At 33.2% G+C, this 23,323-nt stretch overlaps 4 protein-coding genes across 4 annotated transcripts; 2 read left to right on the top strand and 2 right to left on the bottom strand.

The window, feature by feature from the left end:
• The first annotated feature begins 2,817 nt into the window (after positions 1–2,817).
• LOC130933446 (endoribonuclease Dicer homolog 2-like) lies at positions 2,818–6,533 on the top strand. Its single transcript, XM_057863063.1, has 9 exons — positions 2,818–3,015; positions 3,161–3,432; positions 3,520–3,923; positions 4,018–4,118; positions 4,217–4,410; positions 4,498–4,707; positions 4,948–5,373; positions 5,495–5,773; positions 5,947–6,533. The coding sequence occupies exons 1-9, from the start codon at positions 3,003–3,005 to the stop codon at positions 6,298–6,300; spliced, it is 2,253 nt and encodes a 750-aa protein (XP_057719046.1). The 5' UTR covers positions 2,818–3,002; the 3' UTR covers positions 6,301–6,533.
• A 287-nt stretch (positions 6,534–6,820) lies between these two features.
• Positions 6,821–10,467, bottom strand: LOC130933447 (rhodanese-like domain-containing protein 4, chloroplastic). Its single transcript, XM_057863064.1, has 9 exons — positions 9,684–10,467; positions 9,239–9,341; positions 9,077–9,151; positions 8,575–8,649; positions 8,379–8,453; positions 8,201–8,281; positions 7,827–8,066; positions 7,406–7,600; positions 6,821–7,134 (listed from the first exon to the last, which is right to left on the bottom strand). The coding sequence occupies exons 1-9, from the start codon at positions 10,319–10,321 to the stop codon at positions 7,087–7,089; spliced, it is 1,530 nt and encodes a 509-aa protein (XP_057719047.1). The 5' UTR covers positions 10,322–10,467; the 3' UTR covers positions 6,821–7,086.
• A 4,691-nt stretch (positions 10,468–15,158) lies between these two features.
• LOC130935299 (endoribonuclease Dicer homolog 2-like) lies at positions 15,159–19,983 on the top strand. The gene is made up of 11 exons (XM_057864991.1): positions 15,159–15,402; positions 15,486–15,736; positions 15,822–16,222; positions 16,310–16,413; positions 16,556–16,752; positions 16,827–17,036; positions 17,210–17,620; positions 17,753–18,031; positions 18,247–18,573; positions 18,819–18,999; positions 19,123–19,983. The coding sequence occupies exons 1-11, from the start codon at positions 15,390–15,392 to the stop codon at positions 19,605–19,607; spliced, it is 2,859 nt and encodes a 952-aa protein (XP_057720974.1). The 5' UTR covers positions 15,159–15,389; the 3' UTR covers positions 19,608–19,983.
• A 208-nt stretch (positions 19,984–20,191) lies between these two features.
• On the bottom strand, positions 20,192–23,302 carry LOC130935301 (uncharacterized). Its single transcript, XM_057864993.1, has 8 exons — positions 22,891–23,302; positions 22,728–22,801; positions 22,560–22,640; positions 21,902–21,986; positions 21,686–21,780; positions 21,342–21,429; positions 20,836–21,190; positions 20,192–20,659 (listed from the first exon to the last, which is right to left on the bottom strand). Exons 1-8 carry the CDS (start codon positions 23,167–23,169, stop codon positions 20,400–20,402), a joined length of 1,317 nt encoding a protein of 438 aa, XP_057720976.1. The 5' UTR covers positions 23,170–23,302; the 3' UTR covers positions 20,192–20,399.
• Positions 23,303–23,323: the final 21 nt, after the last annotated feature.

Raw genomic sequence — 23,323 nt, 5'->3', positions numbered from 1 at the left:
TAATGAACAATTTAAAATAAGAAAATTTAAATGTATTACCAATCGTTGAAATTGCATATCCGAGTTTGTCACGAATTTAGCAAAACTGAACTTAAACTGAGAGAATTCAATCTCATTATGTGCTCCACTTTGAAGATTTTCGGGCAGACGTAAAAAGCATGGAGGGGATGGAACTTGAACTTGCCCTATAAAATTTCGTGGATGCAATTCCTCAATAAAAAATCGAGCTCCTCTCAAGAAAGCTAACTTTAACCAGATTCCATTAGGTTGGTCATAATAGGTGAGTAGATCCAACCTTCTTTCGGTAAAGTAGAGATTATTGCCCCTTCTTTGAACGCTTACATCCATGTAGTTGGAACCTGAATCAGTGAAGACAACTCGATGAGGTATTTCATGGATGTGATGCATTGTAAACGATTGTGGTAAAAGACAATTGAACTGGAACATTAGACGATAAGAATAATTTAGAGTAATAACAATTAATAAATTATTAAAAGAATAATATAATAGAATGAGTATATGAAAAATATTATAAAAAATTATAAATTGTACCTTAAAAGGATCAACTTCAATAAAAAATGAAAAATACATTCTTATTCTATGAAGTAGTAAAAAAAATACTAAATATAAAATTATGAGCTGACTCTCAAATTTAGATTCATGTACCACAGAAAAACACTATTTATAGACCTTAGTAAAACAAAAATAAATATGTAAATTACTTATTATTAAGGCAATTTTTTATTATGTACAGTAATTACGTATTATAATTGATGAGTAGTTTAATAGTGCATTAAATATTGATTTGATATAATTATAATAAAGATATGTTCCTAAATTAGTATAATTATATATTATTTATTAAATATTAATTATAATATAATAATATAATTATAATAAAGGTATTTTTTATAAAATAATTTAGAATAGATGAAAAATTTTATTCGTTTTGGAGGGAAAACGGATTTATGAGAGATCGACACGTCACCCTTATTAGCTGAGGGAAAACCCAGTTTTAGTATATTAAGTAGATAGATAGTATAAGAGAGAGAGAAGAATATTTAATATTCTTATTGTTTGTATATACGAAAGTGAAACTGCATTCTACTATTTATAGAGGTAATATGCTTGCTTTTTCAATACCTCTTTAATATCATTCACTTTAGAGAATGTGAACTGCCCAAACTAAATGGGCATCCACATCATCACCTTATCACAACAGTTTCTATTATTATTAGTTCTTATTTATAATAAGGTAGATTCTATGGTGTAGAAAGGAAATTATTTTTACATGTGGAGAAAGATAGGTGTCAATGCATTAGTAGTTTATGTTGATGGCTCTTGGATGGGAAAGAATTAATTAGAGTACACAATTGTTGATTCATTGGACCCACAAAAAAAAGAGAGTGTGTGACATTATATCTATGTCATAGAGACAACTTATTAGGTTTTTTTATTTTAATAAATTAAATAAATATTTTATTTATTAAAATAAATAATTTAAAAACTTATTACCATGTAGACGAGATATATGTATTTATAAATATAAAAATATATTTTATAAAAATAATAAAAATATTAATAATTTAAATTAGACCAAACTCTTAAAAATAGAACATTTTAATTAATATGGAAGGTAGACGATCTTAACCGTACTACTTCCATCCACCGGCGTTTTTTATTAGAATTTACACTAAATCAATTCAAATAATAATAAGGCGGGATTCGAATTCCCAACACTTACTTAAGCAAACTAGTGAACTAACCACTAGACCAAGTTCATTAATTAGTTAGTTAAAACCGCCTATTTCTTCTATTATTTTGAAACTGCTCATCTTTTCTATTATTTGAAACTGCTTATTTTTCTTATTATCTGAAATATTCTATTTTTAAGAGTTTGATTTAATTTAAATTATTAATATTTTTTATTATTTTCAAAAATTATATTTTTATATTTACAAATACACATATCTCGTTTACAGTAAGGAGATATATGAAAATTAAAAAAATACACATATCTCGATACGGATAAAATTATCTCGTTTACAGTATAAACAAGATAAGAGATGCTGATGTATTTTCCTAATATTTTTAAAATTATTTATTTCAAAAAATAAAATATTTATTTAATTTATTAAAATAAAAAATTCCCACATATTATTTGATTTATTGTTAATAAATATGTGTATCACTAATCAAATTAGAATTAAGTCCATTAGATGAAAAAAATTTTGAAAATTTTTTTTTAATATTAACCAAAATATTTTTCATAGAATTTAAAAAAGAAAAAGATCTGAAGACTAACTTACTTTCACTCTTAAAATTATTACTATTAAAAAAGAAAGAATGTATAATTTAAGTAATAGGTAATTACTATTCATTTACCGTGGTTAACAAATTTAATTTGTTTTTATAATTATATGTCCTAAATATATTACTAATTATTTTTATATTTTTAATATTTTACATGTTTTAATTTATAAATTGAATTGATAATTTACTATAATTAAAGGTATCCCATTTTTTTAGAAGAAAATATTTAACTTTGAACAAAAGACTAAATTAGAACGATATAAAATGTTTTAGACAAAAATAAAATATTTTTTCAATTGTAATTGAATGAATCGAAAACATTAAGAACATTAAGGACATTAAGGACAAAAGTATATTTTACCCTATTATTAAATATTTGAAAATAAATAATAATTTACAATTAAAAAAATATTATTTTGATCCATAATATTTGAATTAAGTTCTAATTTTATCCTTAATGTTTAAAGAAATGAGGTTGCTTGTTAAGCAAGCAACTTGTACACTAAGGAGCCTAAAATTCCAATCGTTTCATTTGGACGAATGTGGTGTGGTCCCTACTCCCTAACACACTCACTTCCTCCTCCCTGCTACATATAGTTAATGCAACTTAACTCACTCACACATTCATCCTCTCATTTATATCATACCACAAAATCTTCGTACGGATATATATTTGCTGACACATTGTCATGGAACATTCTGGTAACTAACTGCTTACTTTACTTACTAACATCATCATCTTATCTTTTCTTATGGTATATTCGGCAGTTACTTCTGATTCTGAAACAGTTTTGACTAAAGTTTTCACTTTATTATATTAACAACTTTAAATGACATTTATATGCAGGTGATAATGAGCCACAACCCAGATATGTGCCATCCGAACTGGTCAATTGTTCATCAAATGCAGATTGCACTGTAACATACCATTGCTACTTGATTGAGTTGAAGCAGGATTATGAGTGTAACGTATCGGTTCAGGACATTGTTCTTGCAATGAGGACTCAACTTGACTCGGAAATAATAGAAAACACAAAATTATTTGAGTTATCTGCCGAAAGAGGGAACATCTCAGTCAATCTCAGACAAGTAGAAACCATTGATCTTAGCCCACATGAGGTAACCTTACTTACATGAAGAACAATTTTTGGGTACTACAAGCTTCTTGTTCTTTTGGGGATATATTTGAACACTTAAATTCTACAGGTTCAAACTTGTAGAAGATTTCAGACCACCCTCTTAAGGATCCTTTTGCATGCTGATGTGAATCCAAGAGATGAGTTCTGTTTTGGAGATAATCCTGAAATTGATTATCTTCTGCTCCCAGCCACTGCTGCAAACCAGAGACTTTCAAATTCAGTTGTTGATTGGAACACTATCTCCTGTGTTCCTTTTTCATCTGAAAGTACTTGTGACTGTAAGGATCATCATGCTGATGTTATGACCATAAATGGACTAGTTTGCTATTGTAAACTTAGGAATTGTGTGGTCACTACCCCTCATAATAATGAAATTTACATTATTCATGGTATAACGGAATTGAATGGAAACTCACCTCTAAAGAATGGAGGAAAGAAAGCAATTACATACAAGGATCACTTCAAAAACAAGTAAGTAGTATATCTTGTATGTTGTATCTGGTTTATCTACTTGATGTGTTCATAGAGGGCTATAGATAACATGGTTCTTGTTTCAAATTTTCAGACATATTGAATTACGATTTGAACATCAATCCCTACTTGCAGGAAGGAGTGTTTTTAAAGTGGGAAATTACCTGCAGAAGAACAGACAAAAAAGGATGAGAGGTTTAACTCTTTGTTGCTCATAAATTCTAGTGAAATTTGTATAATACAATTCATTATCAGTATGATGTGAAATGTTTTTATATGTTTTGCCTATTTAGAACCAAGCATGGGATCTTATGAGCTGCCACCAGAACTTTGTAATATAATCATGTCACCAATATCAATCAGAACCATATACTCATTCACATTTGTTCCATCAATCATGCATCGGCTCGCGTCCTTGCTCATCGCTTTCAACTTAAAGAAGATGCTTTCGGATCATTGTACGCAAAATGATATCCCAATCATCAAGGTGTGCTTCTTCTTTCTGTGAAAGATGCATGCCATCACATTATCTTTCTTGTTTAAACTTATGAATATATATTATTGTTAATTGCAGGTATTGCAAGCAATTACTACCAAGGAATGTCAGGAGGTTTTAGACTATGATTCCTTGGAGACACTTGGAGATTCTTTTCTTAAGTATGCTACTACCCAACAACTTTTTAAGACCAAACCAAATCTTCCTGAGGGTCCTCTTACTGAAGAGAGGATGAAGATGATTTCGAATGATCAATTGTTTAAGTTAGGGTGCAGCAGCAGGCTTCTGGTACTCTAATTCCTTAATATTTGTTTTCAAACATTTTACATGTTTGATACCAGTTAGTAATAGATTGTTGTTTTCTCCTTTATTCAACACTACCATTTTGTGCTAGAAATTAAAAAATATTGCTGGATTCTTCATCACTCTGCAATCTGAGTATTGAAGTAGATTATGTAACAAAGATGGGTATACTTATATGAGGTGGTTTAATTTTTATGCCTTAATGGAAATCTATTGATGTTGCAGGGCTTCATACGAAAAGAAACTTTGGATCCAAAACAATGGATTATACCGGGTGATAAGTCAGAAGATCTCTCACTTAAAGAAGTGTGTGCTTCCAGCAGAACCAGAGTGTATGCTTGTGGAAGAAAGGAAAACATGAAGAACAAGGTTGTTGCTGATGTGGTTGAGGCACTAATTGGTGCCTTCCTTAGCAGTAGCACAGTATCAAGAGGTGAAGAAGATGCTATGGCATTTATGAATTGGATTGGAGTTGAGGTTGATACCAACATTATACCATATCAAAGCCACATTAGCATCCCCCTGGAGAATCTTGATAAGCTTTTAGAATCCGAATCCTTATTGAACTATACATTCAAAGACCCTTATCTTTTAGTAGAAGCTCTGACCCATGGTTCTTACAAGCGCCCGGGTGTTCCATCATCTTATCAGGTACTTACAAGACTACTTAGATTCTAACCAGTAAGAACATTTCAACAGAACTAGTATTACTCATTTTCCCTCTTTCTTGTATTGTGATGATTGAAATTTCGAGTGTTAACTTGCCCTGCAGCGGCTAGAATTTCTTGGCGATGCGGTGTTGGACTATTGCATCACGCAGCATTTTTACGAGGAGTATCCTGATGCGTCATCTGGATTTTTGACAGTCATGAGGACTATTTCTGTGAATAATGAGTGTTATGCAATTTCAGCCATTAAAGCTAAGTTGCATGAACACATACTCCACAACTCACAGGAACTAGACAAGCAAATTGCAGACACAGTGAATGAAGTTGAGAAGTTAAATTTAAAATCAACTTTTGGATGGGAATTGGAGACATCTTTCCCTCATGTGAGCTTTTATCCTTCAGTGCAAGATTTCTTTCTTATCAAAAGTTCCTTATTCACATTAGTATCATATTCATGAATCTCCTCATTATTAGACTTCTCTGGATGCAAACACAGCCATTAGACAAACTGGTATCTTAAATATTTGTCATGAGATAGTATTTCTGTTTCTAACAGGTAGTTGCAGATGTTATGGAATCTGTAGCAGGAGCCATTTATGTTGATTCAGGATACAGTAAAGAGGCTGTGTTCAGAAGCATAAGGCCTCTTTTGGAACCCCTGGTTACACCTGAAACGGCACGGCTTCATCCGATTGGGCAATTGCATGAACTATGCCAAGGAGAAAACTATAAAAGGACAAAAACCCTGGTGTCCCGCAGCAATGGTGAAGCTTCAGTCAAAGTTAAAGTGAAGGCTAATAATGGGATCTCTCACAAATTTACTGCTAAAGCTGCAAATGAGAAGACTGCTGAAAAGTTAGCCTCCAAGGAAGTCTTACAGAAACTCCTGAAGGATCTGAACAAAATATGAATGAAAAATAGTATTGAATGGAAGTTTATTTTGGTGGTTATGTAATCAGTACTTAGTGTGATTTATTTGTCATTGCAAAGAACAAATATTGAGTTAGAATGAGTTATGGAGAATCATGTTATGCTTATGCAATTGTATTGTTAATGTGAGTTAAAGAAGAATGTTGTGAGAGTTGTAGAATACATTAAGTCTCTTATTTTTCATATTAATAATGTATGTAATTTGAATCTTAAGTTGGTTACATTAGTCCTTCCATCGCTTCCATCACTTCAGTATGGTATCACTTAACGTGTCATATCAACAAATTTTGACGCTGTTAACAACGAAAGTAGTGGAAAGATTAATGTGACCAACTTAAAATTTTTGAAGGACAAATTTGATTAAACAAAAAATCTTTTAAGGACCATTTGACATTTACTCTTAATTATTTATACTATTCTTTCACTCTAACACAAGATAGCCAGTTGTAAGAGCAAACAATTTTTCTTCCCTATATTAGTAAGAAAAATCACAACATAAGTAATATGAAAGTCAACTCTATAAACTATCCATCAATTACAAAAAGATTGTAGAAAGTAGCATAAATTGAAGAGTATTCACAAAAGATTGTAAATAATACAACCTACCACATGGATCTTATCTTCAACCTAAAATGCTAGGTAAGTTTAAGATTTTTATGTGGCAAGACCATTGCATTGTACATAAAGATTTTGATATGGCATTGGAAATTTTACACAAAAGATTCCCTGCTATATAATTCTCTTCCTGGTATACAACAACAAAATTCTAGGGCTGTGAAGGGCTAGGAGATGTTGGAGGCTTGAAATCAGGATACTGCAATTCAAAGAAGGAAAAGGGGGATAAGCATATATGAAGAAAACAATCTCCTAATTCATTAATTATTTTTGGAACAAGGTAGTACAAAATTTCTTATCAAAACCATGCACACAAGCTAAAAGTTATACTATACAGGACTAAAACTTCACTCTGCTAAAAGCTTCAAACTTCGATAGAAACCACAGAAATAGGCAGAGATAAAAGAACTGTGTATTGCTAACACTCAAAGGAAGTTAAAATTTTATGAAGCATGGAAGTTGGGACATACGCTTGGGTATGGTGAAAGGGGTCTTGGTGTTGCTGGAGGTGCTTGTGCCTTAACTTCGGCTGAATTTATTTCAGGAGCAGGTGTTGCTACTGCTTCTACTTTGGACTCGGATATAGTGTCCGGAGGAGTAGCTTCTGCTTTCTGTAAATTGGGCTGTGAAGGGGTGGGAGATGTTGGAGGCTTCAAATCAGGATACTGCAAAGTAAAGGAAAAAAAGGGTAACACTGATGAACATGAAGAACAATAAGCATATGTAAAGAAAAACAAACTATCAGAGGGGTCTCAGGATAGATCGTTACTAATTACAAAACAAAATCATATATGGAAGATCAATCCAAGAAAGTTGGCTGCTATAAGTAAATCTAACCAATACAGCAAGTGAAAATTTTATGAAGCAATGAAGTTGAGAGTTGAGACATACACTGGTGTATGGTGAAAGGGGTGTTGGGGTCCCTGGAATTGATTGTGCCTTAACTTCGGCCGAATTTATTTCTGGAGAAGGGGCTGCTACTGCATCTACTTTGGACTCAGATATAGTGTCAGGAGTAGCTTCTGCTTTCTGTACAGTCGTATCTGATGTAGTAGGCTCGGAGGTTTGTTCAGTTGGTGCAGGAAGAGCCTTATTGTTGGTGGAAGTTGGTAGAAGAGCCTTTCCAATTTGCTAATGTTCACAACCATACAACAACAACAGGATATGGAGGGGCAGAAATGAGTTTCACATTAAGCAATTTTTTAGAAATAGCTATGTTATATTGTTTATGAATTAATGAAGAGGGGAAAAAATGTCATAAGTACCTTTATTTCATCACCAAGCTCCTTAGGGGCAATCTTGGTGTTCAAGAACTCATCGATCTGTTGTAGTGTTCGCTTTCGATCCTGTCATATAAAATAAAAGAACTTACATGAAATGCTTTATGTAGAAAAATAACATACACTGTATCCATAGACAATTTGATGACTCCACTGTATTTACCTCAGCATATAGAAGCTTCCTGCTAGCAAACTGAATAATTGCAGCTGATCCTAAAAGTTGGAGAATTGTTTCTATCTATAGTGTATAGATAGAGCAACAGCATCAACAAACAACTCCACATCAGTATAGATGTGTCAGAATATTTTTTTCCTTGGGAAAAAAAGAAATAGTATGTAAAGTAACTCATCAAGTCAACCTCAGTAAAAGCTAATACACCGAGTCCGGTAGCTGCAGCAATCCCAAGAGTAACAGCCAAACCATCAGAGCTCTCCTGCAGTAAACTTCCATCAATTAGTTTTAAATGGAAAATATGTTATGAACATCAAAATCTTGTATTTCCATATGATAATTTTGTCCTCCAATCCAATGAACCAAGTAACATTATGTAACTAAATTCAATATCTCAAGCAGGATGCTACAAAACATATTCAAAGTGATGAAACAAGTGCTTCTGATCCAGAATCTAGAACAACATTAATATAAACATCCGTACATTTATGAACATTATGCATAAGAATATAGATAAACTTTAATAATATAATGAAAAGTGTATCCATCTAAGACAGCATCATACGTTGATAAGTTCCTTTTCTCGCCAGCTTAAATTCTCAATTGAACTAAGCTATCAATATTCATATTATGAGTGTGCATCCAAGTCGAAAATTAAAACTAATATTAGAGAAAGAAGAGATACATACTCCAATAGCCTCTGCCAAATTGCCAAAATCCAAACTCAAGCCTTTCTTTGGTGGTGTCCAAGGAAGCCCACTATTCTGCAGTCCATTCAATCAGATTGAGAATATGGTAAGCAGATAAAATTAACATCTTTAAGTTGAAAAGCGGTGAGTGACACTAGATACCTTCCATCCCCGTGGTCCTTCTGCACCATCCTTGATTGCATAAGCAGCTTTAAATCCATTAGCAGTGACCAACTCAGCAACGAGTTCGGCGTTCCCATCAAACCTAGCTTCCATCACAAGTTCACTCAATCAGCTGCAAGTCTTTACTCTTTGTAACTCAAAAGAACAACAAAATAGGAAGTTGAATTTCTTAAGATGCCAATGTAGACTGAACTTGGCAGCTTCATTAACTCCTTACTCAAGAATTTCATTTTAAAAAAGTCTTGTTTCTATTTTAGAAAGATCTAGTCATTTAAACCAAGCTAATTGACATCCCCATTAACCTTTCAACATCGAAAAACATTCTTTTTCCACCATCAATTAGCCAAAATGGAATGATAGAATGTGATATATATTAATGGCAAACAAAACAATGAAAAAGGAAACTGCTTTGAACTCTACTCACTTGTCCAGAATGAACAGAGTAGAATTCTCTGGATCCTTGAACTTCAAAGAAAGTTTCTGCAGGAATCTTGGCTTATCAGCACCATTGTAAGGAATTGAAACTTGTTTCTTCCTCAAACCTCCAACATCCGGTGTACCCTCAAGCCTAAATTCTGAAGGTGGTCTTATATCAAGCAACTGAGCATTGTCATCAGCACCAAGTTTTGCATACGCATTCTTTGCAGATTCAACTCCCCATGGCTTAGGCTTCTTCAGAACCTGTGACAAGACCAGAGGGACAGCCAAAATAGCTACTCCTCCAGCTATAACAGCAGGATTCTCTGTTCCAAAACTGATAACACTATCTATAACTCCGTTGATATCAAAGTCCCCAGAACTAGAAGGAGCATTCACTGATTGCTGCAAAGCCTCTTCATATGTTAAAGCTCTAGCAGCAAGTCCAGTGTTGAAAACAGAAGCTGCAAGAATCAGACCCTTGGATAAACACTGTTGCAAAGTAGGTTGGGTGTTGTTAGAAGTGGAAAAGTTTGAAACTTTGCACGCGGAAATTGCAGCAAGTGAAGAGAATTTTCTGGGTTGTTTTCTTGTGTCAGAAAGCACAGATAAAGGGGTCAAGCCAACAGCATTGAGGGCCTCCATAGCATAATTATGTGCCAAAGATTTAATCTTTGGGACTCAGATTACGAGCAGAAAAGGTTCAAGTGTATGAATGTGAAGTAGTAACATGAGAATTCAGATGGCTGTGGCCTGTGGGTGTGATTTGAGTGGAGAAAGTGAGGAGTAAGAGAGACAGAGAATGGGTGTGCTTTTGGGTGGAGGTAGGTGCTGACGTGGAAGGGATATGAGAAACCATCCATTGAGTGGTTGACACGTATGGAATGAGGATGAGACGCTGAAAACTTTGGAGACTTCATGGTTCACGAGTGTGTGGCCTAGAAACGTTGGACAAGTGTTTGGAAACTACCACACTGAATGTTATTTATGCGGAATGCCAAATAGAAAAAGTGTGGTAAATGACTGAGAAAGTGTGGCCAAATAAGAAAGTGTGGTAAAAATCAGTGTTGCTGAAAGAGCCGATAAGTTTGCTTCATGTTCATCTCTGATTCTGTTTCTAGTACTCATGAGGCCTAAAAAATTAAATAAAGTCTAAGATTAGTGCGAGGAATGATGGTTTGAAAGAAATGCATTCCCATGTGACCCCAACAGAGAGAATGTATCATGAAACAAAAGCGCTTTATGTATTTACTATTTAAGGATCTGGAATTTACCAAGAATATTTGCTACCATATGTGGATGGGGATGATAAGATGGTTGTGATTAACGTGACTATTGTTGGCTAAAAAAATTTTATATGAAAATATTATTGGAGATGTACTCTAAAATAGAATTGAGTGGTGTTATTCTCTAATATAGTGGTCTTTACTTAGCTTCTTGTATTGTCCGAGATGATTTAGTAAATTTGCATATGCATCTTGCATAATACAAGAAAGCATTTGAAAAATATTTTTAATAATGTATCTCGCGAGAAAGTTTCTTTATTTTTTTTAAATAAAAATCAATCATTAATTACGAAAAGCGTTTTTAAAATAAAAACACAAGAAGAACAAATTAAATAGAGTATTAAATTAGCTATAGTAATCAACGTCAAAATAAAAAAATAATGATTTTATATTTTTTTAACAAAAAATAGAAAGATTCGAACATACGACATTTTAGATAAGTATAAAAATTTTATATCATTTGAGTTATAATTCGTTAACAATAATTTTATATTATTTATAAATACCTCCACTATATTAAAAATGAAGTCAGTGAAGATGGGTAAAGCTCTTATTGCTACTTGTTTTGGACTAAATTTTTATATTAATTCCTGAAATTCATGATTTTTATTATTTTAATTTTTTAGATTTAAAATTTATTATATTGATTCTCGAAATTTAAGTCCAGATATTATATTATTTTTTAGATTTTTTTTAATATTAAATTAACATATAAAATACTGAGCTAGTTCTGATTTATTATGTTAGATATATGACTGAATAATATTTTTTATTTTAGCTCTTAAATAAGGTAAAAATGAGGTCGTTTTGGAGAATGAAGGAAAATATAATAATTTGCACATCATAATTTTGGAGAATAAAGGGAGATATAATAATTTGTAAATCATATTAATTCTTCTTTCTCTTCTCACTTTTGCCTTATTTAAGTGCCAAAATGAAACATAATGTTTAGTAATATGTCTAACATGGTAAGTCAGAACCAATTCAATACTTTGTTTGTTAATTTAGTACTAAAAAAAGTTCATAAACTAATATAATGTCTAAAACTAAATCTTAAAAATTAGTATAAATAATTTTAAATTTGAGAAATTAAAATTATAAAAATTATGAATTTAAAGGACCATAAATTTAAAATTTTAACTCACTTAACTAACAAAATACGTTTAAAATGTGTTTTAGATTCACACATCAAATTATTACAAATGACACATGAATGACTAAATCTCTTATATTAGTTTAATACCATACAATCAATTTAGTGGTATTTAGTTGATCTGACATAGGAATTTTTAGTGAATGACACAATAAATCTTTAAAAAAATACTAATTCAAACCTTAACTCGCTAAACTAACAAAATACATTCAAATGTATTTTAGAACCCAAAAAATACATTAATTTGATGTAAATGACACAAAAATAGTTAAACCTTTTATATATAAATTCAATACCACTCAACTCAACTAGTTTAATAATAAAAAAATATTTTATTTAGATAAAAATAATATAGTTAAAATTTATTTATCATGGTTAAAAAAATTTTATATAAAAATAAAAAAAAATTATAACACAATTAATATATTTTGATATTATTTTTTGATAAATTATACATAATTTAAATTTTTTTTATCATCATCTTTTTTTTTATTTATTTATTTTTATTTTACTTTCTCATCATCGTTGGCAGATTTACGGGCCTAAGATGTTCATCCCCCGTTTGTTTTTAAAAAATTAAAATAGTAATGTTATATGCATCTAGTATATGTATATTAGATTTTAAAATAAAGTATACTATAAAAGCTCATTAAGTATAATTTATATTTGACTATTGGCAATTATAATATGTTAATAATAATAGTAACTAACACGTATCTCATTATAATTAAAGTAATGCTACTAACATGACCCATCTTCCAACTAAAATTTTAATTGTTTTTCTAATTCTCTATAAAAATACAATGTACACTTTTTTTTTTCTACTGAAAATTAGTATAGAGTTTTTACAATCTCATTGCAATTCTCTCTATAACCATACAGTGAAAAAAAATCATTGAAAAAAATAATAAGACTATAAGTGTATTGACTATTGGATACACAACAAAAAACAAATTTCAATTCTCTCTGAGTAACTATGTCAAGTATTATTTATATTATTTATTTAAATTAATTTAATTTATTTTATTTTATAATGGACAATGAAATTTAAAAACTGAACTGAAAGCAAAACTCAATAGAGTTAGTTTTGGTTGAGATTTGGAATACAAAATAGCAAGATAAATCAATATTTTTTTTAATTTTTAACCTTATTACTCTTGGTTATTATTTATTAGCGTTTTAAAATTATTTTTATTGCTCAATAGGTTCGATTTAAAAAAAAATAACATGTATGCAATATAATATATTAACTTAAAATATGTAGTTAAATATTAACTTTTATATAATATAATTATTTCTTTGACATATATGTTATAAACTATATTTTGTTAATTTTCTGTTTTGTTATAGTTTAATTTATTTTGTATTCAATTTGACCTTCTTCTATAAAATTTATGGTTCTGTCATTACTTATAATTATTTTTGTTTTACCTTTTTAATAAAAATCTGTTACGAACTTACGATTAAAAAATTTTCGTTTAAAATTAAGAAATTTCTTATATCATAGTTATAATATTTTAGTATTATTTTTTAATAAATTCTACACAATTTAAAGTTTTTTCTCCTCTATTTCTTTATCATCATCATCTTTTTCTTCTTAAAAAAAATAAAAAACAAAAAAGTTACTGCAATAAGCATTTAAAAAGGGAGGAAAAGAAAAGAAAAATCTTTTTTTTAACAATAATAAAAACAAAAAAAAATACTGCAATAAGGTTCTTAGTAAAAATATATTACTTCATACTATTGGGTTGTTGAGGAGTGTTACTAGACGCCAACCTTGATTAGTAAATTTAGTATGACTAATTTACTACCCGCTTAGTATTAATTTACTACCCGCTTAGTATTGATTATTGAACCTATGGGGTCACACACTAACGAGGGTTCTAATCTTTGCTGTAGAATTATTTAATTATCAATTTGATTTGATCAAATAAATAATTATATTAATTCAAATGGAATATTATTATATTCTTTGCTAGCACCAAGAATATAATAATAGTATGATAATTGAGAATATTAAATAAGATTTGAGAATAATTAGTTATTCTATTTCTAAATTTGGATGAGATCCTAACTGATTCTTTTTCAAAGTGAGTTATGATATAATTCATAAATTTGAAGGATTCAGATTTAGAATTTCAAGATATGACAAGATATGATTTAAATTTGAATTCAGATTCAAATTTAAAATCAGTAACAAATCTCATACTATATATATGTATGTCAAAAGTATAGGAAATAGATGAGAATGAAACACAAGGGTTTTATTCCTTTACATCTACACACATAAACGTATGTGAGTCTAATTCTTGGAGAAGAATTTTATGGCGTGCAGAGAGTTGCAAGAGGTTTCTCAATTTAGATCAGATGTCCATTGGTCAAGGAGTTGACAGAAAAGTTGATCTCGGTGTGGATACGCATGGTGTCTTCGTACCATTGAAGGAGAAAGTCATTTTTACTAAAGTGTCTAAAGGTATTTAGATCTGATCTATATAATATCATTGGAATAAAGTTTAAACATAAAATAGATCTTTAAGATTACCTTATTTTCTTTCGTTGCGTGTTATGAACATATAGTAATCCTTCAATAAGCATTTAGAGACAGAAGAAAAGAAAGAAATAATGAAAAAAAAACACAGCAACAACAACAATAATATAAAAATGACAATAAAAAAAATATGCGAAAAAGAAAAAGTGTGTGATTCACGGACACGTTATGTAAGGATATTTTATTGAGTTTTAATCAATTTAATTGAACTTAGTTAACAAAAGGATACTTAGATGTATAACGAAACCGATATAATTAATAGTTAAACATATATTTTTACATGAATCTAAAATATCTTCTAATTTTTTTTAGAAGTTTACCAAACAAATCCAGTATTTAGTAAATAAGAAATCTCGTTTTTTTTTTCAATATTCAAAACTGTAATTCACATATTAGAATAGAGGATTAGTCAAGTAAAATAATAAGCTAATTCACTTATAAAAAGTGAAGATGAGATCACAATATTGTGAGTGTTTGGTGTATCTCAACTCTGAACAGGTGTGGAGCACAATAGGAGTTGCCAAGAAAACAAAACACAAGAAAATCTCCCTCAGTCATAGTCATCGTCGGTTGTCTTTCCAGCTTCGGACACACACTCAACTAAGCACGCACCAAACAGCTTCTTCGTTAAGGCTCCGATCACCTTCTCTCATTGACTCAAAAGTCAAAACTCTGGTCAACTCTTAACAAGGTTACTCGAACTGTAATCCTGCACTACAACTTCTCATGGAAGAATTCGGTAACTCTGATTATTTTGAAATTGATACTTTGGCAATTAATTTTGGTTATGGTTCAGAATTGATATTTAATTGGATTTTGCAGTTAACGATGCATATATCCCTTCCGAACTGGTGAATTGTTCATCAGATGCTTGCACTGTAACATACTATTGCTACTTGATAGAGCTGAAGCAGGATTATGTCGATCCCATAGGGGTTCATGACATTGTGCTTGCATTGAGGACTGAACTTGACCCTGAAATTGCAAGCACAAAATTCGACATGCGCGTTGAAAGGGGAAACTTGTTATTAAGCCTCAGACAAGTAGAAACCATTCATCTTAGCCCACATTTGGTAGGATTACTTGTTCTCATTTCCTGGTAGCTGTGTTGTAGAAGATTTGAATTTGAATTTGAATTTGAATGTTTTGATTCTGCAGGTTCAAAGATGTAGAAGATTTCAGACCACCCTCTTTAGGATCCTTCTGCATAACGATGATGTCTCAGATGAGTTCTGTTTGGGAGATGAACCCCAGATTGATTATCTTCTGCTGCCAGCTACCACACTGAACCAGAGGCTTTCGAATTCAAGTGTTGATTGGAAGACTGTCTCTTCTGTTCCTTTTTTATCTGAAGATCAATGTAATTGCTGGTATTATCCTCATCCTGTGATGACCAAAACCGGATTGGTTTGCTCTTGCAAACTTCAAAATTGTGTGGTCAAAGCTTTCCACAATGGTTCTATTTATATCATTGATGGCATAATGGACTTGAATGGAAACTCGCGTCTGCGGAACGGAGGTAAGAGAGCTCCTACTTACAAGGAACACTTCAAAAACAAGTAAGTATGTTTTATAGCTGAGTCATCTGCTTATTTTGTTCCCCATTCAGGGCTATAGATAACTTGATTCTTGTTTCATTTTTTCAGCTATGGTATTCAATTGCAGTTTGAAAATCAGACCCTACTTGATGCAAGGAGTCTTTTTAAGGTGAAAAATTACCTGCACAAGGGCAGGCAAATGAAGCAGAAAGGTTAGCTTTAACCCTTAATAGTTAGTATATAGTTTGCTCATATCTTCTATATCTAGAATTCTATCTTTGGCCCTTTCATGCTTTATCAGATTAGGATTGAAAACAAATCAACTTATGTTCATGCCTGCATGTTCATTTTTAGGGTCGACGAGCATGATGCCTGCCGAACTGCCTCCAGAAGTTTGCTCCGTAATCATGTCACCAATATCAATTAGTACCATATATTCGTTTACATTTATTCCATCAATCATGCACCGGCTTGAGTCCTTGCTCATGGCTTTCGGATTGAAGAAGATGCTTTTGGATAATTGCATGCAAAAGGATATCCCAGTCTTCAAGGTGATTACCATTACATAATTTATTTATTTTATTATTATTATTTCTGTTTCAACTATCTGAATTATTCCCTGTAGCTATTGAAAGCAATCACTACAAAGGAATGTCAAGAAGACTATGATTGTGAGTCATTGGGGACACTTGGTAATTCTTTTTTAAGGTATGCAGCTACTCAACAACTTTTTAAGACCAATCAAAACCTTCGAGAGGGCTCTCTTACTCAAATGAGGGACAAGATCATTTGCAATGCTGCTTTATTTACCTTTGGTTCTAGCCAAAGGCTTCCGGTATTGTTTTGTCCTTAATGTCTTTTTGTTATCATTTTACTAGTTTGTTATCTATACGCTCTACTTTATAAAACTTGGACAATACTTTTATTTTATCAGCATTCTGAGTATAGTAATAGTTTGTAACACAGATGGTCTAGAACTTTATCCCAATGGCTATATTTATGTTGCAGGGTTTTATTCGAAAAGGACATTTTAATCCAAAACAGTGGATTATACCAGGAGATAATTCCAAATTTCTCTCATTGACAGAAGAGGTTATTTCCAGCAGAACAAGAGTATATGTTTGTGGAATGAAAAGAAAAATGAAGCACAAGGTTGTTGCAGATGTTGTTGCGGCACTAATTGGTACCTTCGTTAGCACAGGACCGGGAGGTGAAGAAGCAGCTTTATCATTTATGAATTGGATTGGCATTAAGGTTGATACCAACGTTATACCATATGAGATCCACCTTAACGTTTCTCCGGAGAAGCTTGTAAATGTCACCCTTTTAGAATCCCTATTAAACTACATATTCCAAGAACCTTCCCTTTTAGTAGAAGCTCTGACTGATGGTTCTTACAACTGCACAGAAAATTATCAGGTACTTTCAAGTTTCAAGTTTCTATATGTACTAGTAAGAAGTAAGAACATTGTATGATTTTTCTTATCGAATCAGCACTGCTCATTTTCATTTGGTGTAACTGAATATTTTAAGTCTCAACTTGCATTGCAGCGACTAGAATTTCTTGGTGATGCAGTGCTGGACTATCTCATCACGCAGTATTTCTACAAGGAATATCACAATGAGTCGTCTGAACTTCTGACTGTCATGAGGACTATATCTGTCACTAATGAATGCTTTGCACTTTCAGCCATTAGAGCTAAGCTGCATGAACACATAATCCGTGACTCAAAAGAACTAGACAAGCGAATTGCAGCAACAGTGAATGAAGTTGAGAAGTTGTCTGTAAAATCGACTTTCGGATGGGAATTGGACATATGTTTCCCTAATGTGAGCTTTTTGTCATTCAGTGCACTAACTCTTTGGGCTATCATAACAATTTCAAACACTTCTTATTCACATTACTGTCAAATTTGTAAATCTCTTCATCACTAAACTTTCCAATATGCAAAAAGAAGCATTTGGTGGAAGGAAAGAACTGAATTGGCATTTTGTTTGTTTGTTTGTAATTCAACTCCATGAAATAATATTTCTATTTTTGACAGGTGCTTGCAGATATTATAGAATCTCTAGCTGGAGCCATTTATGTTGATTCAGGCTACAATAAGGAGGCTGTGTTCCAAAGTATAAGGCCTCTTTTGGAACCCCTAATTACACCTGAAACGGCACAGCTTCAACCACTTGGGGAGTTGCATGAACTATGCCAAAAAGGAACCTATCAAAGGAAAAAGTCCCGGGTGGCATGCGGCAATGGCGTAACAGTTTCAATAGAAGTGAAAGCTAAGGAGATCACCTGCAAGCACACTGCTAAAGCCAACAATGAGAAGACAGCTGAAAAGGTAGCTTCCAAGGAAGTCATAAAACTGTTGAAGGTAACCAATTTTGACAGCATGCAATTTCTACTCTTTGGTTCACTATTTTGCATTCTTTCTGTTGTTTTGGTTTGTAAAAAACAGAAGGGATGTAACCAGGGCTTACACTATTTTTTAGCCACAATGATAAAAATATTTGTTGACCAAGTGCAAATAATAAAAGTGTTTATTAATATCTGATGTCCAAGCCCAAATAGATGGATCAATTAGGTTAATTACGATTTTCTTCTTGATGAGGGCAATAGGACAAGAATATTGGAGAGGATGCCTCCGGTCATGAAGAATGCCATGCTGAGGAGGAGCAACCTTGCATTGACAAGGACCAAGTTGAGGGAGAAAGTGCTGTGATTTGTGAGACACATTTTGAAGAAGAGGGCCCTCTTATCAATGAGATGCATTCCCAACAGCTTGAGTCGGCTTCCAATGGTAATGGTTCCTCCCTATTGTCTCTACCTTCTTCATTGCTCCCTTTCTGTTATCTTCTCATAACGAGTTATATAAACACACACATCCTCTCATGTTCTTCTTTTCCATTTATTCTTAATATAGGTGTTAGGAAAAGCTGTGAGATAAATTTTGAGGCTGAGCTTATTGCCTTGACACAGCAAGGTATTCTTAAAGTTGAGCATGTTCCTCTTCTTGCATCCTTCTTGACCGCTCAGCCCTCCATGCGCTTAACAGATCTTCCCTCAGTGCGCTGTAGCTTCGGCTACTATGTCTTATGGGAATTCTTGCACTATATTGAGTCTACACCTTTGAGAGTTCTTTTGGAGGATGGCTGTGCTCGTTTCTTGGGTTTCTTTGATGCTCTCTCCATGTTTCCTTTTGACATAACATGGCTCAACAAGTACAAGATGCAGATTGTTTCTCCTCCAGAGGATGCTCCTTCTCGAGCCTTAGAAAAGGCCGTCAAGGAGATAGAGATCATTGACCAACAGCTAGCCATTCTTCAGGCCAAGAAGGCTGACTTGCAAGAACGTGCATCAGAGTTAAGTTCTATACTGGATTCACCTTATTCTGTATTTCAGCAGTGACCACTGATGAGCGTTAAATACTTGTCAGATCTACACTTGCAGCCATTTTATATCTATATTTCATGTGATGTTCATCACTTTGTGAAGTGAATTTTTGTGGTCTGAAGAACAGCAAGAAAGCTCCATAACAGAACGGGAAAGCAGTGTGAATCTTTTAGCGTACGGCACTCGTAAAATCAAGAGACTCAGTGGCTGTTGTACCTTAAATAAGTAAATAACATTACGGTAGCATATTGGGAAAAAAAGCCACCAAAAGTAACCCCAAGACCCAATAAGTTTTTCTTTTTTTGCATCTGTGATTCTGTTGCTAATTAATAGTCTAACATTAGTGCTGGAGAATATTAAGATTAATACTACCTGGCATAAAGTAGGTTTAAGTAAAACTTTTGTTCCAGGATCAAATAATTTTTCAGGACTTCCTACAACTTAATTTCATATCGAGTTATCTTCTTTTTTATGTTTTTCAATTTGCTTGACCTTGAAAGGTGTTATATAAATCGATTTACACTTTAAGTTTGGACTTTGGGGCATGTTCCCAGTTCCCACACGGCCATATCAGTTTTACGAATTTAGGGTATCGCATATTTCGCCCGTAGAGTTTCAATAAATGTAATAATTGAAAAAAGATATTTGGCCAATTTAAGTACAATTTAAAAAGGATAGTCTTGTAATTTTGAATACTAGAACATGCATTGAAGTAGGTTCTAATCTACAGAACTAACAGTAACAGCTACCTATTAACTCTGAATAAACGATTAAACCTGAACACAAGTATTAGGCATACATGGACTCTTACAGAAGGTCAAAAAAATAATCCAAACCTTGACCAATTTCCCAGATGGAGATACCACAACCCCATGAACGTGCTTCCTCTAACCGCAAAGAAATTGACTTCAAAGATGGGTAAAATACGGCATGCCTGATATCTCTGTCATCAGCGTAAAAGAAAAAATGTTCCCCACTGTTCTTATCCCACTGTAAATTAGGCCTGTGCTTTTCCAACAGCGCGAGGTAATCCCTTCCAATAATTGCTCCGCCACCCCCACCTGAATCTGTAATTTCACATTTTAACAAAAAGTTCTCACATAAAGTAAAAAAGGAAAAGAGAATCCTTATATAGATTGTCTTAAACTATCAAAATAGAATCAATGCCACTCATGCAATGATGTATGAACAATCAAAATGGTGACATAACGAAACTAAACAGAGAAAAGAGAGAGGAAATTACCCCTTGAAAGGGAGAAATCATTTCCATAGAAGTTGATGCCTAGAAGTATCTTGGAGGCAAGGCTTTTTGATCTACTGCCGGAGTTGCCAAGCAGCAGCCGTATAACAAATTGAATCCACTTCAATGGTGCATTAGGTCCTGGGTTATGAGGATTCGAGAAGTCATATGTCATTAACGAGAATCCATCTACAGCTTCACTTAAAGTCTCAAGATCTTTTGGACCAAAGTCATGCTCTTGCAGCTTCTCAGAAGATGGTGGACCTATAACACATATCAACTGCAGCCGCTGCTCATTATTTCTGTGCGAGCTTGTAGAATGCAGTGTCTCTCCAAGCTGTTTTACAAACTGCAGTGCCTGTGCTTGCAAAAGAAGAAGTGCCATATTAACAATCATACAATGAGCATTGAGCAAGAATAAGCTGAATTATGGGCAAGTTCCAATCACAGCTTAGCTGTATCAAGAGTATCTAAAAAAGGGAAAAAAAAGACAAGCAGCAAATTCTCACCAAATTCCGTATGCTTGGATCATGCAAGATACCGTAGGCTGCCCACCTTGACCATGATTCCAAGACAATACCATCATATCCCATTTCTCTACATAAGCACATCATTCACATGAAAAGAAAATACAGAATTGAGAAAATGTATCATGGAAGGAAGTGTTTTATACATAAATCTGGAATGCAGAATATTTGCTGCCATTGGCAACTTCTGATAAACAACGTTTATGTAAAAATGAATAATAGAATTACAAATGACAAATTATTAGTAAAGATATATTTTGTCTGGGAACAATCAGAACCTTGCCCAAGATATGTATCTATACTCTATAGAATCAATCAAAGCTTACTTGCACTCTGTTACTATGATATTAATAGCTTTGTTCCTTTGTTTCTTCTTCAGCAATTCTGCTGGAGATGCTTCCAGAACAACTCTTGGCAAGATCTACACAAAACAGAAAATAAAGGAAGGATAAGTGAAGCCCACTACAAATAATGGCACAAGAATAGTTTAGAGCAGCTAAAAAAGTATAAGATTCAAAGTGTAGAGAAATAGTTAATTGTACCAAAGCTTCTCCCGCCTTTTTAAGATCTGAGATCCATCCTCTGTCAACATTATGTCTCCCCTCCAGAACCAAATTAGTCTGTTCGCTGGCAATAACAACTGATGAAGCAAAACCATAAAACAATATCCAAAAAGAAAAATCTCACTAGGAATCCCAGGATTTACCATCAGGTATGATCCACTAAAATTTCGATGTCGCGCAGAAAATAAATATAATAAATATATTAACAAGGATGGTGAAAGAGTGAGTAAGAAAGTTGATGAGCTGGATGATAGTTAGTTAGAATTGGTTTAGAATCAGTTACTATTAGTTATGCCAGGCAGGCAGTGTATGTGATAGTTAGTCAGTTGTTAGTTAGAAGGAGAAACTTATTGTTCAAGCCAGAGCTACATATATAAACTGAACTCATGTAATAACTCACTGATTCAATCATCAATAAAAAATATCTTTTCAGATGGAAAACATTTTCATGATACTTCAGGTTAATGTCAGTTCAAATCGACCCTGGTTATGCTATTCCTCGAAGGAAGGAAGGAAGGCGTGCCAGATCAGCATGCGATTTGAATAACAGAGACCACACTCTAAAGCTGATAGAAATTTAGTGGAAGTTGCAAAGTCACATTTCTTGAGTAAAGTTAATTAGGACAGAGGTGCATACCTCTTTAATTCATACCAGACAGGCGATAAATGCGTGAACTTAGAGTTGAACCTTTTGGCCATTTCATAACCATGAGAATTCCTGTGATATTTAAGATTCAGAATGCAGAATGACATGGAAAAGAACTCACTATATAGCAGAGAGATTCGTGAAAGAAAATGGTAATACCAGGGAGTAATGTAAGCAAGCACGGGATAAGTATAATGGCGCTGAGAAATATTTTGCGACGTTCTGGAGTTCTCCTGATTCATTCACAAATCGCAATTACATGCGAATGCTTTCTCGGCAGCCAAACAGAAACAGTGTAGTTTTGGGGGAAAAGGATACTCACAGAGAGAACATCGCGGTAGTTGACATCCGCTGTGACGAGGCCTCGTGAATAAACATATGATCCCTTATGCGAAGAAGAAGAAGAAGAAGAAGATTCTCTCAAGCGGTAAACGATCACGGCAATGACGGAGGACGCGAAGAAGAAGAACAAGAACAAGATTACTAGTTTGCTGCCATCAGGAGCTGAGTTAGCTCGCTCGAGTTGCCTGGAAGATGAGTGGATTCGGTTTTCACGGCGACCCGAACTCGTGCCGGATCGCTGATCTCGCTTCTTCGCCATTTTGATATTCCAGTCGATTGCAAAGCTCAGCCACACCCACCCACACGGCCACACATACTGGCCTCTCTGTCTAGGCTTGGCAATTTCCTTGGCGGTCCGGGTACCCGAGCCCCGCCCGGACGGATATGGGGAGGATTTTCTACCGCGGGAACGG

The sequence above is a fragment of the Arachis stenosperma genome, chromosome 6 (assembly GCF_014773155.1).
Source record: "Arachis stenosperma cultivar V10309 chromosome 6, arast.V10309.gnm1.PFL2, whole genome shotgun sequence".
Classification (NCBI taxonomy): Eukaryota; Viridiplantae; Streptophyta; class Magnoliopsida; order Fabales; family Fabaceae; genus Arachis; species Arachis stenosperma.
The sequence above is the reverse complement of the archived record's forward strand: the minus strand, read 5'-3'. Positions and strand labels throughout refer to the sequence as shown.